General features: G+C 35.9%; 1 protein-coding gene across 1 annotated transcript in view; it reads left to right on the forward strand.

The window, feature by feature from the left end:
- The window catches only part of EML5 (EMAP like 5), a 98,041-nt gene that overhangs the window by 13,665 nt on the left and 68,899 nt on the right, over window positions 1-15,477 (forward strand). Inside the window, exons 2-5 of the mRNA XM_088539740.1 lie at window positions 5,851-6,010; window positions 9,235-9,333; window positions 9,911-9,979; window positions 12,447-12,632. Of these exons, the coding sequence (XP_088395866.1) occupies window positions 5,851-6,010; window positions 9,235-9,333; window positions 9,911-9,979; window positions 12,447-12,632 (514 nt within the window). The remainder of the gene's footprint in view (window positions 1-5,850; window positions 6,011-9,234; window positions 9,334-9,910; window positions 9,980-12,446; window positions 12,633-15,477) is intronic.

Raw genomic sequence — 15,477 nt, forward strand, 5'->3', positions numbered from 1 at the left:
TTGGCCAGATAAAGTCCTAGTGCTCCTTTCTACAGTAATCCTATCTATAAGACAGACTCCATTCAAGCACAGAATATTATGTTTGTCTTGGTTTATTTCATTAGCAGTTCTGCCTTTGCCTTTGTCCCACCATTCCTTATAATAAGCCAAGTGCTATTTTTATTGAGGTGACCTCTATAAAAGAAAAACCTTTCAAAAGTTGACATAATTGTTCTGTGACTCCATCCCTGGATAATCAAATAATAAGCTATCCCATATTCAAATAAGCTATTCATAATATGGCCCAGAGGAGAGAAGAATAAAATGGTGTTTAACCTATGTGACTTGTTCAGAAATATGAAAAAAAAATCACTTTTTTTTTTTTTTTCCATTATAGTACTAGGAGGTCTGGTATAATTTTCAGAAAGAATAGAAGGAAATTAATCTAGTAGTTAAAAAGTATTGCAAATGTGTTTTGGAAAGAAACAAACTGTAGTGATGATAGGAAACTTTGGACAGTCTTTTGGGATGCTTTCACAAAATGTGGCTTGAATTTGTACCATGACAGTGAAGCTTTTAGGGACACAAAAATTTTGAGCCTTATGCAAGCTTATTTAGATAACTCAAAGTCAGGAGCTTCCAAAATATTTTTTTTTTTCTGAAAAACATCTATGCTTTGAAATCTTCCTAACAGACTAACAGGCTAACAGACTTGGAGTAAACATCTCTCTGACTGTAAATCTTTTATGCTCTCTCTCTTTTTTTTTTTTCCTCTAATTTTGCAAATAGTGCAATGAGTTTTCTTGAACTGAAAAACAAGAACAGTTATAATTGTGATAATAATTTCTCTCAGAACATGAACTCTTCTATCTGCACTGAAAAAATATGTATTTCAAAGCAGCTTTGGAACAGATAAAAGGCCCAAGTGAATTTTATTTTTAACATTCTTTAGGCTGCTTATAAACACACCTGCAGACAGAGGAAGTGAAGTTCTGGTGCTGCCATCCTGCTAAAGTATTTGGGGGGGCCATATGACCCTATAAATGACAACAAAACCTCTGTGGCCTGCAAGGGCATTTCCTATGAACTCAATTTTGTTTTACACTATTTCTGCTGTTGGCTTCCCACTGGCATGATCCTAGCTGCCATCAGTGTTTCTAAACCTATGTAAGATTTTGACATTTAGGATGAATAAAGAACTGTCCTCCAATTTCTGTGTTACTTAAAAGCATGCAGATTCTAACCAGAGGTGTTTGAAATCAGTTTATTTGATACTGTATGTGCATCAGTTGGACTGCTTACTGCTCCCCAAAATCATTTTCAACAGATTAAGATCTTTATAAGCATTCATTGTAAATCTAAAATATTATTTTCTTAGTTGTCTCCTCAGCAAACTGATTACTTAAAATGGCCCTCATTTTTTTTTCTAGATGGGTCTGAAAACTATGTATGCAGGACATCTGCCTCACAAAGGGAGAGCAGTTGGAGGTGTTTGAAAATATGATGTCTTTTCCGATTAAAATTACAACAAAGATTATTTTACTGTATTTGTTATCTTTTTTTTTTTTTTTTTTTTAATAAAACTGCCTTTAGGAAAAGAATACATTACAACAAAAAATGTGAGATCTAACACATTTTTATCAAAAAAAAAAAAAAAAAAGGAAAATCGATCTTTTAATGTATTACCTTGTAAAATACAACATTGTAAATCTTCTTGTTTCAATTTCCCCTTGTTAGTTATGGATCTCCTGTGTTTATTCTCAGCTGCTATGGTCAGGAGTGCATCAAAGTTTCTGGAATATCTAGGTGAAGATCTTTTTGCTTTTAGACACAACCTGTCTAAAACTGTAGTTTTCAGAGCTGATGCCTTGTTATTTTAATTTTCTGAAATCATTTCAGAATAAACTTCAAAATGAAAATTCTGATAGGTTCTTTTTGCTATATCTTAATGATAATGTATTATTTTTCAATGAATGACAAGTATGTTGTGTAGATAAAGGGCCTACTAGACTCTTCTGACCACTCTTATTTTAGCCTCCACTATTATTTCTTATCAACCTAAAGCATTCAGATCTGGTAGGGTGAGAATTTTGTGCAATATTGAGAGAAACTGCAGTTGGGAATAATATAGGTTGGGGTTTTATCCACCCCAATTCTGAACAGTTTATCAATTTTTTAAAGTAAGAACTTATGTACATATGCTATTTAAGAAATCTTCCAAAAGCTGACTGTGACATGACTGATACCATGAGTGTGGAATATGTGCTCCTTTATGGAGCTCCTTTATTTTCCTATGGGAAATAAAGGTGTCCGGAGATGATCTATTTGAACCTCTGGTTGAACTCTTCCAGCTCTTCCTGATATAACAACTTAGATGGTTTGTCAGTTTCTGTTGTCACTCTTTCTGGGGAAACATGGGTAAGTGGCAACAAATAAAAAAATATCCGTAAGTAAACAGAAGAAGCATCTTAAAACTTCTGTGAACATCTAGGGAAAAGATATTCTGGATTTTGTCATAAAAGCAATTTCATGTTTCAATTAATTGTTAGTTAGCAGATATCTGAGATGCCGTTATTTTTATTGCAGTGTTCTTTTGTACGTTTTTACTGCTGCCCTACATTTATGAAGCTCAGGAGTAGTCACATGAATGTATTCTCAGATTTTCATCCTGTATTGTTGCTAAGGAAACATCATCTTTAATACTGTATCCTTGTCTGCAGCCTGTCTGTGTTAATCAGTGCTCGTTAGTGCTCAGGACAAAACAGGAAGAGATGGAAAAATGCAGATTTTTTTTATTATAAAAACAGGTTATTGTATACTGTTCTCTTTCAGTATCCCTTACCAGTAAAAACCTAGTGCAAATTGGAAGGTCATACCTATGTTGCTGTTCTCATCAGTTCTCATCAGAGTTTACAGCGTTTATACTGTTTTGGAGAGGAAGATGTTAATAATTAACATCATTTATCTAGCATAGGTATCGTACAATGCATTGGTCTGTTCAAAATATTGGGAAATGTTTGAGTGCTATTCTAGAAGGGAGTAAGAATCTGCTTGTGTATAAAATGTAAAAGAGCTCTTATGCAGTGCTTCATGGATGAATTAGGCAGGACCTGGATTTTAAGGAGGAGCATTTCCCATCTATCCTCATAGCCACAGCTGGTGAGATAAACTACTTGCAAGTAGCACTTCAACCTGCCTTTCCCTCTGCAGTGTGAAACAAATTTTGGAGGAAGGAGCTTGCAGCTGATCACTAATTCTACAATATTGTTCTGTTGTGATTACAGGCTTTTGATGCTGGTTTGTGTTGCATGATCTCATATCAAGGCAGAGCTTGAGTTCATTTTTTTTAGCTAATATTTTATATCATGATACAGAATGAACTATACTGTGATATTATCAACTTGTTTTGGCATTTTTTCATAGAGAACAGGATGCTTACTTGCTATGCTTAGAATGGAGTTAGTTGCCAAATTTGGGGTTAGAATATATATATTTTTTCCCCATCATCATACCAGGCTGTGTTAGGCTTCCTCTGCCTTCTCTCATGGCAAGGGGTATGGTTCACTGGAAATCATGAAATTCTGTGGGCTTGCAGGTTCTGGAGCCCTTGGTGGCCTTCACAGTGGCTGTCCCTGCTCTCTCTCATGCACTGCGCTCTTTGTGGTTCTGGACCGCGTGCTGAAGTGGTTACAAGGTGCTGGGAAGTGTTTGGTGAGGTCTAGTTGTGCAGGGTGTCCTTGCAACTGTGTCCAGAGTGACTCCTAGAAGCTCTGCAAACAAAGTGGCTAACAAACACACAGTTGTGGGATGGCAGCTGTAGTCTGTTCGTCCCTGCTAGTATTTCTGTGTTCTTATGATTCATTTGCCTGAAATTGCACATTGCACTAATAGCAGAGCTGAGTCTGGGACTGAAGAGTGTTGACGTCAAGTTTCATGCATCAGTCATAAGACTGCTTTATTTTTACCTTTTCTCTTAGTTTCAATCTCTGATTTTCTTTCCTTGCTTAGTCTCTTTGCTTCTTTCCTCCTCTTGCATTTTTCTTGCGTTTTTGTTTCCATTTGGCCTTTGTTTCCCCACTCTGTGGTGTCCTTGTAAAATTAGATCCTTTTGAATTCAGCATTTTATCCTGCTTCAGATGCTTTTACTGTTTCTCCATAGTGTGCATGCTCTGGGAAGGGATGTGTAAGTCGTGGTCAGGACTAGGTAGCAGAGCTAGAGAAATGTGCTAAGTTTTGTTTGCCAGTTCCTTTTTGCACTCTCTTTTTAGTTTTGAAGTTGCTGTATCAAATAAGGAAGGAGCGATAAAGCCAGAGAAATAAATGGTTTTGATGAGAAGCGAAGTGAGGAAATGTTGGTTGTTTGATTGCCGATTCCAAGGATAATGCAGAGTAGTGAGGAAGAGGAATTCCCAAAGATAAGTTGCAAGATTCATTACATTTTGTAAAACCTTTGAAGGTTAAAAGGTATTCCTTTCTTTGCAGTTGTGCATGTGGGATTTGTTGTACAATAGCAACTGTCTAAAACATTGTGTTATAATAGAAAAATGCAGAAGTACCTGGCATGGTATAGCGTGGCTTGTTGAAAAATAAGTAAAATCCAATGCAGCTGGCTCTTACTCTTCTGGTACATTAAAAAGAGTCTTTTGAATTTGATCCTTTCTGGTCATTTCTTTATCCTACCTGTTTCTACCATGTATATAGATTACCCTCATCTCCACCCTTTTAGCTTCGTTTATCAAAATGTATGTTCAAGTGTCAGATCTTAGGATCATTGCCAAGTGTTTCAGCTCTCTCCTTCCCAAGTAACGGGAAGACACGGTGTATGTTCGTGGTTTGGCCCTCCAGTCTCCCAGAACAGCCTTCTGGTTTGTTGGCAGGGGAGTTGTTGCAAAGTTACATAGTCACCCCTCAAAAGCTTGTCTTGTCTCACATAGGACACTTCCTGAATCACTTTGCCTTGCTCTAGCTAGCTTGTGTAGAATTTCGTGAAACACCTCGGTTAGTTTCTGTTAAAGTATGGTTCTGTCTCTCTCTCTCTCTCTCTCTTTTTTTTTTTTTTTACTTTTCTGTGTTATGACATGAATCAACAGACCTCAAGTCTTCTCTTGCAGCTTGCTTGCATGAACAAAAGAAAAAACTGTCTTCATGACTAACATCCTCTTTAGCTTGGTCCCTGGTTAGACGAAGTAATTGTGAAGATCCTCTGTGGACTTTGAAAGATTGATATATCAACTCTGATAAAATTCCTGTGATGTTAGCAACATGAGAAATAAATTACAGCTGGAAATCAACTAGCTCCAGTTGGTGATTTTCATCTCGCTAAACTTTAGCCATCTAATCTAAAGCTAATCATGCTTTGGCTTGCTGCACATTCAGTGGAGAGAGACCTTCAAAAGGCTATTCAATCCTCTCATGAAAAAGCTATCAAATAATATTTGGAATGAAATGCCTCGGGACATGCATATCTCTCCTCATTGACAACTAAGCCCTACTTTAGTTTTATATCCTTCTTCTTTTTATTTTAAAATGTCAAATAACAAGAAAGGGAAAATAGATAATTTTTAGTGCATGAACATCTGGTTTAACTTAATAAATTATATTTTTTTGGAACAGTATGAGTATTGGAGAGTTTCATTGGAAAAAGGCTTGAAGATTCAAACTGGAGAATGGTGGGGATATGAACTGTATTAAAGGAAGTTTTACAACCAATGTGAAATCTGTGATACAAGATAACATGATGATATTGATGAAAAGTATTGTGAAATCATTTTTAAGGAGTAAACTCCTCGGGAGTTTAACTCCCAAAATAGACAAATGTATTTTCATGAAAAAATATTTTTGTGTTTTAAATGGTTTACTCTTTTTTGGCAGCCTGGCTTTGCATCCTGAGCGTGTGTTGGTGGCAACAGGTCAAGTTGGAAAAGAACCATATATCTGTGTGTGGGACTCGTACACTGTGCAAACTGTATCTGTTCTGAAAGATGTTCACACACATGGTATAGCTTGCTTGGCTTTTGATTTAGATGGTCAGGTATGTAATTAACATTCTTTTTTTCAAACACTTAAGAAACTGTTTATCTGTTGGAAGTCTTGTTTTATAGCTTTTCCTTTTTTAAGGAAATGTATTGACTTGGGTTTTATCTGCTTATTCTCAGGTCCAGAAAAATGTTGGAGTTAGTAGTGACTGACAAATTTTTACATTTGGCAAGAAAAGTGTAACTTCAAAAGAGATTTGAATGAAGATGAGGTGATAGGGAGATTCTTCAAGGTACAGTCAGGCCCAGGGAGGCTGTAAAAACATCTCTTTCTCTCTTTCTCTTGCTCTCTCTTTCTCTCTTTCTTTTTCTCTTTCTCTCATTTCAGTCCTGGGGACCACAGTTCAGGGCTGTGCTGCACGGTTGAAGGCAGCTGACTTCCCCTGTCTTGTGTGCAGAGCTCTGACCGTCTTATTGTGATAGTGATCTCGGACACCAGGTGTTTTTGGGCAGTGTCCCCTTGTCTGTCATGCGTTTTGCATGTGCTCATGGCTTTCCTTATTTGAACCACCTATTATTCGAACCAATAATATAAGTGCAAAAAAGTGAGGAATAAAAACAAAAAACAAGTAGATTCTCATTCATCTATCTGGATCCAAGATAAAAGAAATAAATTGTGTGGGGTTGCAGCAGTGTTATTTCACAGCATTCTCTGAAATTGCTTTCCATAGTAGTTACGTATCAGGGAAGTTGTTCTACCATACGCTAGCTCCTCCTGTGAGTAAAGAGGCTTGTTGTGTTGGTGTATTAGATTAAAAATGAGAAATATATATTACTTGAATAGCTGGAGAGGTACTAATTAGGGAAGTCCTTCCAGCAACAGTGCTTGCCTGGTGTTATGCTACACTTCTTTCTTCCACTTAGCCTTGCCATGTGATCCGCAGATTTAGCTATGTTCCCAATTCCTCCAGCTTGCCAAAAAGGACAATTTTGTTAATTATTTCTATGTTTCCCCATGAAGATTTAATATTGGAGAGCCCAGCTGCTGTCCTTACCATGATACGAAATGGAGCAATATTGAACATTATTAGTAGAAACCTGGGTTGTGTGTGTTGCTTTTGTTAAAACATCCTGAAATTATTGTAGGAAAGTTTTGAGTTGTTAAAATGATCTACAAGTTTTATGCTTTAGACCTTGCAATTTTACAGCTTTTCAGAATCAGCTGCTTTCTAGAAGACCATTTCCAGCTGGCAGTAATGCCTTGGTCTATGTCGCTCTTGTCTGTATAAACCTTTGTCTCAGTTCCTCACATGAGCAGTGAACCTCACATGAACCTTCTTGATTGAAGGTGAAAGTTTACCTAAGATCATTCGTTGGAGTCCCTTCATGATTAAAGTTTCTAAGAAAGAAAGCAGGTGTTTCCTGTGTGTATTGGAGAGATATCACTGCAGAATTATGGATTGTTCGAGAAGTATCCATAGATCTAAAGCACTGATTTTTAGGTTTAAAACCATAACTAGGCAGAAGCTAGCATATTTGCTTACTTCAACGTTTCCATAAGATCACCTTTTTCAAAACTGTTGAATTTTATTCTCAAAGGGAAGTTTGATGCAGATTTTTCAAGATGTGTGTCATCAGAATTGTTTCTGTATTGGAACACAGTAAAACATAACTTAGAAAGATCTGCAAAAACAGAAAGATCTGTTTGCTTACGTCTTGCCAGCTCTTTAAAATCCAGATTTCCTGATTCTTAGGAGACGCTGAAAACATCGATTAATCTCCCTTTTGAGTAGTAGATGTTAAAGCTTGGGCCTGGTAGGTAACGCATCACGCACAGCTAGGTAGAAGTAGCCCGCTGTGATGCCAGCGCTTCCCCGAGGCAGCGCTGGCCCCGGAGCGCTCGGCAGCGCGGCCGGAGCTGAGCGTGCGCTTCTTCCCGAGGGCGCTTCCTCAGGTGCAGCAGGAAGGCTGGGCTTGGCAGCATCTGAACACTTGACGTTTTCATTAGTAAACAAGAAATACATAGACCACTCGCATTTACCTTTTTCTTTCAATGTTTTTGAGCTGTTCAGACAGTAACAAAAGAGTATTAATGGAAGTGGAAGTTTTTTTTTTTTTCTTTTTTTCCCAAACTCACCTTGATGATAATATACATAGAAATTAAAACTATTTTTTTTTTCTGAATATGTATGCTAGCTATTCAACAGTTAAAAATTGGTTTCAGAAAGATGTACAGTTTTCATCTGTCAAAATTATGATAGAGTGACAGAGCACTAGAACAGGCTGCCCAGAGAGATTGTGGAGTCTCCTTCTCTGGAGATCTTCAAAACCCGCTTGGATGCAGTCCTGTGCCACGTGCTCTAGGTGACCCTGCGTGTGCAGGGGGGGTTGGACTAGATGATCTCTAGAGGTCCCTTCCAACCTTAAGCATTCTATGATTATGATGCTGCAATTCATGAATATATAATAAAAGATTTTACTTCCTTAAACAAATCACTACACAAATTCATTTTGTATAGTTTTTAATACTGCTGCGTTTTTTCTGATAAGAATTTATATAGCGCAACAGCATTTTCACTGATTAACAAAGGTAATATGACTGGACTGTTAGCTATTCTGATCAATGATTTGTGTAAAGTAGTTTTTGCAATGTATCTTCACAGATGAGAATAAGATCTTAAGGCTTAGAGCATTTAAAGATCTTAGACTTTTTTTTTTCCCCTGTATTTTCTTGGAATGATTTTTGCTCTTTTCTGGTTTTATGGTTTAGCTGGCTTCAGATTCTTTCTGTATACGTGTATACTTGAGTACACTAATGCTTTACAGAAAGTTGTGAGTCTTGTTGGATTCTGATTTGGTAAAGGACTCAGTTATGCATGCATGTTTGAAGACTCAAACAAAAGACTCTTTCAACCTTTAGCTATTTATGTCTTTTGTTGATTTAAATCTTTTATTAATAGCTTGCAAAATTTCAATAATTATATAATTAAATGTAAACACAAATAGTGCCATTGACCTCAGTGATGATATTTGGGTTTTTTTTCTGTAAATTTGTCCTGATTGGTGCTTGCCATATATAACATATATAATTATACATGGTAAATCAGTGCTATGTTTTTATATGAGATGATGTTAGTTTTTTATAATCATGATGCAATGTAATAGATATTGATTCTAATTTAAATTTATTGTGACTTTGTTATCCCTCAAAATTATGACTCTAGCCTTCCTTTAATGTTTTGAGTTATTGTATTTATTTTTTTAATTTGGACATTTTTAGCGTTTGGTCTCAGTTGGTTTGGATTCAAAAAATACAGTATGTGTATGGGACTGGAGAAAAGGGAAGTTGTTGTCAATGGCACCTGGTCATACGGACAGAGTAAGTATAACTGAATGATGTCTTAGTGTAATTTTATTCTGTTAAAATTTTAAAACATATCTATCTTTTAAAATATGAGATATATGACATACAAGATGTCTCAAATATGAGAGCTTTGTCTGAACAAAAGAGATTTTGTACTATAGAGATTGATTTTATTTGCATAAACCCCAAACTTTAAAATACTGCATATTTAAAATGCATAAATCTTATAAAATAAAACCTGTAACTTTATGTATGCTTTTTCTGACTATGAGCGGATATAGAAAGTGCCAGAGTAAGGTGGTACTTTGACTGTAATCCAAATGTGGAAAATGATAATCTGTTACAAAAACATAATCTGTTAGATTTTCTAATCCATAAATCAACTTTTATGTTATACTAATGTATATTTTACTTATACTGGAGGAAAAAAATATTTAAACCATTTCAGAAATGCTTCTAAATGTGTTTTTATTGTCTGTTGATCACTGCAGAGCATATTGTCTGTTAATTTGATATAAATTGTTACTATTTTCCTTCTTAACGCTAGAAATTCCATCTCTGACGTTCTTTCATTTTCTTTTTATTGTTACAGATATTTGATATTTCTTGGGATTTATACCAGCCAAACAAGCTCGTCAGCTGTGGTGTCAAACACATCAAGGTAATGAAATAGTGTTTATGATGTATTTGTGTGTGAAATATGTGAAAAATAGAATCTAGTAGGAATGTATCGATATAAAAGATTCTTCATAAGAATAATATTGTTAGGCTCTAGTTTGTAGTTGATTACGCTAGACATTTTACAATATACATAGAGGAAAACAGGCCATCTCTCAACAGACCTCTCAGTCATCTGCAATTTAACAGATAGAAAAGTAACAGGAATTAGACAGTTGTCAGGATCATCATATGTAATGATCATGATATAATTTTAAATGTAGATAGTCTGAAATACAGTGTTTAAGATCTCAAATAGTGTAAGAGAATATAAGAAAAAGTACACTGATTTGAGGTTGGTATTCAAGTTGCTGATTCTCCTTGAGAAGTTAATGAATTGTCACACTGACGAAATGAATTGAGAAACATATCTTGCGGTTTGAGAGAATACAGGAATATAGTGTAAAGATAAAGGAAAAATGCTTGATCTTTAATTCTTTTTCTGTTCCCTGCCTGTGACATTTCCAACAGCAGAGTTATGAATCCTCTGAGGGGTAACATAATTTGGGCAGTTCGCACATTTTCAAGCTGAGCAGTTGGTAGAGCCGTTCTGATGCTTTCGATGCATGTACCCACAAGAAGCACAAACAGTTCCTTGTTCTGCCTCTGCCAGCAGGTTTATCAGGGCTCAGCTGCCACCAGCTGTGAGCTGTCATTCCCTTCTCCCCTGGACTGTCCATCTTCTGTCTTGCCTCCTAACAGCAGTAGATGGCAGCTTGAAATTCTGCATTGCTCTTGCATTTAGCTTCCCACAGAAGGAAAATTTTGTTCCTTTTTGTACAGTGAACTATTAGGTGAATATGCAGGAATTATTAATTGATTTAGCATACTGTTTAGTGTTTTGTTTAAAAATTTTCATGAGCTTTATTAGTAATTACCTTTTTCTGCTTCAGGATCTAAAAAGACCATTATGCTAGTACTGAGCCATCCCTTGCCAGCCGTAATTTAATAAGGTGGCTTTATGTTGTCAATACCTATCTATTTAGGCAGGAAAAAGTAGCAACTTTAAGAATTTAAATGCTTTTAAAATTATTGAGAACATTTTAAAAATGATGTACTGCCTTAAAGACAACTTTAGGATTCAGATTATTATTTAGAGTTAAAAGTATTTTCATCAGGCAAGAAAATATTCCTCCATATTTCTTTAGACATCAAATAATTATTTTTGTATTATTATTGTTTGTTACTTCACAAAACATTTTAAGCAAACTGTAATATGATTTAAGCTAGGTAGACAATTTCAAGTGAACAGAATCAAGTCATTGCTTTGCTCAGATATGTCATCTGCTTTTGTGTTGTGTCTAGTTGTCTAATTATACTGTAGTTGTGCGAGTACCTCTGAAGCAACAACATAATCGTGACTCCATGAGTTGTGGTTAAAGAAATAATGGATGTGACTAATCAGCATATGGTTATTTTGAATTAAGTATTGTTAGTACAAAAATCTCTTCACTGATACTGTGCTACATTATCCTGTACTATTTGAGTTCTCTGCTCAGTATTTTGGATAGATTATTGGTAACAAACTCACTCTGAAAGGAGGGTTAGTATACAAGTAAACGGGGAGGATGCGTGACACAATATGAGTGTAACCTGCTAGCAGTGATGAAAGAAATACTCTCATGTTTAGCACTGGATTACGACTTCTGCCCAGCAGCCTGTTGTCTTTCCAGCGTGTGCTTCCATGTGCACACGGGAGGCTCTGGCAGGAAAGGCAAGTGCTCTTTGTCTGAAGGGATGTCAGAAATTAGAGTGTAGCTGGATGTCTGCTGGGCAAGTACTGTCTTCTGACAAAAGATTTTGCATCTTTGTCAAGCCCATCTTTGGTTTAGCAGTCTGTAACACATATTGCATCACCAAAGGGGAAATTCATCCTTACATCACTCGTGTAACCACATGCTGACAGTTTATTAGAAAGATCTCATAAGTGTCTACCTTACATGACTGCTTTATGTGATCAGTGTCTCTGAGTCTATAGCAAAATGAGCTGCTTGCAAACAGAACATGTGGCAACCCCGAAACTTATGTACCCAGATCGCATGTGTCTAAAGTAACATGCAGTACAAATGCAGCACTTCCAAATAGAAAATGCTCCACTTGACTTAAAAGCTCAGCTAATTCTCTTATGAAACCTTTTTCAAAAATTATTGAAAATGCAGACAATTGAAAAATTGCAATTTGCTGAAAGAATTTCAATCTGTTTTGAAATGAGACCAGTAGTTCTTGCTACTCCACTAGTAGTACTAGGGTACTACTAGGTTTTGTGGAAAGATGAAGTTGGCTGGTTAAATAAAAATTTGTTAAACAACTGGAAAATAAATTAGTGAGAAGAGTATGGAAATTCATATTTTTTGGAGGCAAAGCACTTTTCTCTTAGCTAAATTATAGCATATAATCATTATATCTTACAGTTCTGGAGCTTGTGTGGTAATTCACTGACACCAAAACGTGGTGTTTTTGGCAAAACTGGTGATCTCCAAACTATATTGTGCCTGGCCTGTGCAAGAGATGAAGTAACATATTCTGGTGCACTTAATGGAGATATATATGTATGGAAAGGAATCAACCTCGTACGGACAATACAGGGAGCACATGCTGTAAGTATCTGTCTTTAAATTAATATAAAATGTTGGACAAATTTCTGGAAAGCCAGAAAAAGGGAAGGGAAGCACAAGATCACCTGATCTGCCTTGCTCAGAGAGAATGAACTGTATTGGTGTCATTCTTGATGTGTGTTTGACTTGCTCTTAAATGATTTTAAGATGTGATGATTTATTTAATCTCCCTGCCTCCCCCCTGTTGTTGTTGAAGATGGTAGATATACTGTGTATTACATTGAGTGCAACATTTAGGTCTCTATTTGTACATTATATGTCCCATTATAGTTGTTGGTGGTTTAATCAATAATCGGTAGAGTCAGAAATGCATTTTTATTTAACTATAAATGAGTATCTGTGGCTCTATTCATTCACCCTTGCCTAGGTATCTAGTGCCATTTAGGCTCAGTACATAACTGTCCTTGCTAGCTGCTCTCTGATAGCTCTCTGCATTTCAGTGTTTGTACCCTGTCACCTAGGTCACTTGTAGGCACCTATGTTTAGCCATTTTAAATTGGCTCAGTCACTCCTTACTTATCTTGCTGTCTTTTACTGCACTAATTCAGCTTTTTAGAACAGTATACAGGTGTGAAAAGTGAAGATCTAGATCAATAGTTTTGTTTCAAATGTACTTAGTAATTTTTTATTTATAAGCAACATGCTTAGTGCAACTATGAAATGATTATATTTTTTTCTACTTTTTTTTTTTTTCCAATATTCATTCATACCTTATGATTTTATGATAGAGGCTGTCAGGAAAAAGGTCCTCACTTAATGGTTCATATATGCCAAGCTATGATAGTCCTTTTCTTCTCATTGTAGTAGGGCAATTTAGCGCAAGACTCAACCTCTAAGGTTATCCATGTATTAACCAAAAACAAACCACCATTTTTTCATGTTCTTTGAACTTATAATGCATGTAAATGTCAAGATAACTTTATGGTGCTATATTATTTGCTATTTGAAGATTGTTTTTTAATTTTGGAAAGCATTGTGTCTTCTAGACATTATTTGAGGCTGTCCCCTCATTAATTAATTGAACTAATGTGGGAATGCAAACATGAGTTCCTGTATTCTAATTTTGAAAATCTGGGTAAAAGCAGTAAAAGTTAACTTTCTTTAACATAAGAAAAAAAAAATCTGAATATTTTTCATAAGAATATTTCTATTGCATTCTCTAGTATATCTCATAAAAATACATGTTCAGGTGGCTCTGGCAGTTGATGCAGGTAGTGGTTGATGCATCTAGTTGCATCAAACTTAAATATTAAAACTATTCTTTATGTTTGGTTCAGGTAGAATGGAGAGAAGAAAGTGATGAATGGTCTATGCATGGGATTTCAGTCAGTCTGTTTAAGATGACCCTTTTGATTTACCAATAACTTAAAACTATATGCTCAGTAATTACTAGTTCAACCCCTTTAAAATTATAAGCTATTTCAGAAAACTGTATAATATGGCAGTGTATCTAACTCTGAATAAAATGCAGAGTTTATGAAGAACATAAGTGTGAGGAACGTATCCTATATTGGATTTTTTGCTTTTGAGATTTCTACCCATATATATATGTATACACACACACACACGCACACACACACACGCATATCTATGTATATGTAGGTACAAAAAAAAAAGTTGTGTACACGTATCCTTCTATATGCACCCATTGGGACATGTAAATTATTCACTAAGGTTCAAGTCAAAAGCCAGAAAATATGAGGGAATATTTTAGCCTCCAATCATTCCCCGATTATTAATCTATACCTTTGAGACCCACCCCCCCTTTTTTTTTTTTCCATATTTTCTTAAGGTGACCTGGATATTTACTTTTTAATATTGAAGTTTGGGAAAAGGAGTTTCTAAATGTTTAGATTGCATACACAGACCTGGACTCCCAAAGGAAGCAGCATACTTTGTCTTCTATCTAAAACTGATTAGGAAAATACCTTTCCATCCAGTTCAGTGCTGTAAAAGGCCTCTGTCCTGTGTATTCACCTGCTTTTTAGCTGTTTCAATATGAAAAGGCCCAATCATTAAACATAGGATGGTGAGACGTTCCTGCAGCCTTACCCTGGGTGCTGTGTTAGTTCCTTGCTGAGCACAAGATCAAATTTGAATTCTCTCTTCCTTATTCTTATCTGTAGCACAAGCAGACAAAGCTCAGGTGACCTTGGGCTAGTTCTCATTTAACCTTCTATTTTTGGCTGTGTCCTTTCGGGTGAGTGGGGTTGTTCTCTGCAGTACGCACACCCGTCCATGACTTCCGAAGTCTTTTCACAAGAGATTGGAATTACTACACATCTCACCAATATATGAAAATACAATAAAATCTCTAGCTCAAAGGATAATATTGTCAGGCAGTTGTAAGCACAAGATAACAGTTTGGAATATCAGTGTCTCTTCAGGCATACTAATAAGCTATAAAATTAATACAATATACCTGTCAAATGATAAATTATGTCGTCTTATCTGTTCCGTTGAAAGAAAATGCATGGAGATGATAGTATTTGTGATGTGAATATGTTGCAGTCAAAGGCATAGACTGAGCATGGTAGGGAATTAGGACAGATCACTCATTATTGCCTTCAGTATAATCTTGTTGGAATCCTCATCCTTCTTTCACACTTGATTCTCATCCTTCATCATCACTTCTTATCAGGCTTGAATTATTTGAGGGAAAAAATAAAATTTATTTGAGGAAACATGTCTCATTATATGCATAAAGCACCATGTATTCCTTTCTTGCAACATAAATAGGAGGGATGTGAGATCCAAGAAAATGTTTTCTGAAGCGTTAGGAGTTTGAGGACATAGTCTGTCCGGTTGGTCTCTGTTAATGCAGCAA

This window comes from Tinamus guttatus, unplaced genomic scaffold (assembly GCF_059628265.1).
Source record: "Tinamus guttatus ecotype Peru unplaced genomic scaffold, ASM5962826v1 Tinamus_guttatus_pri_ptg000048l, whole genome shotgun sequence".
Taxonomy (NCBI): domain Eukaryota; kingdom Metazoa; phylum Chordata; class Aves; order Tinamiformes; family Tinamidae; genus Tinamus; species Tinamus guttatus.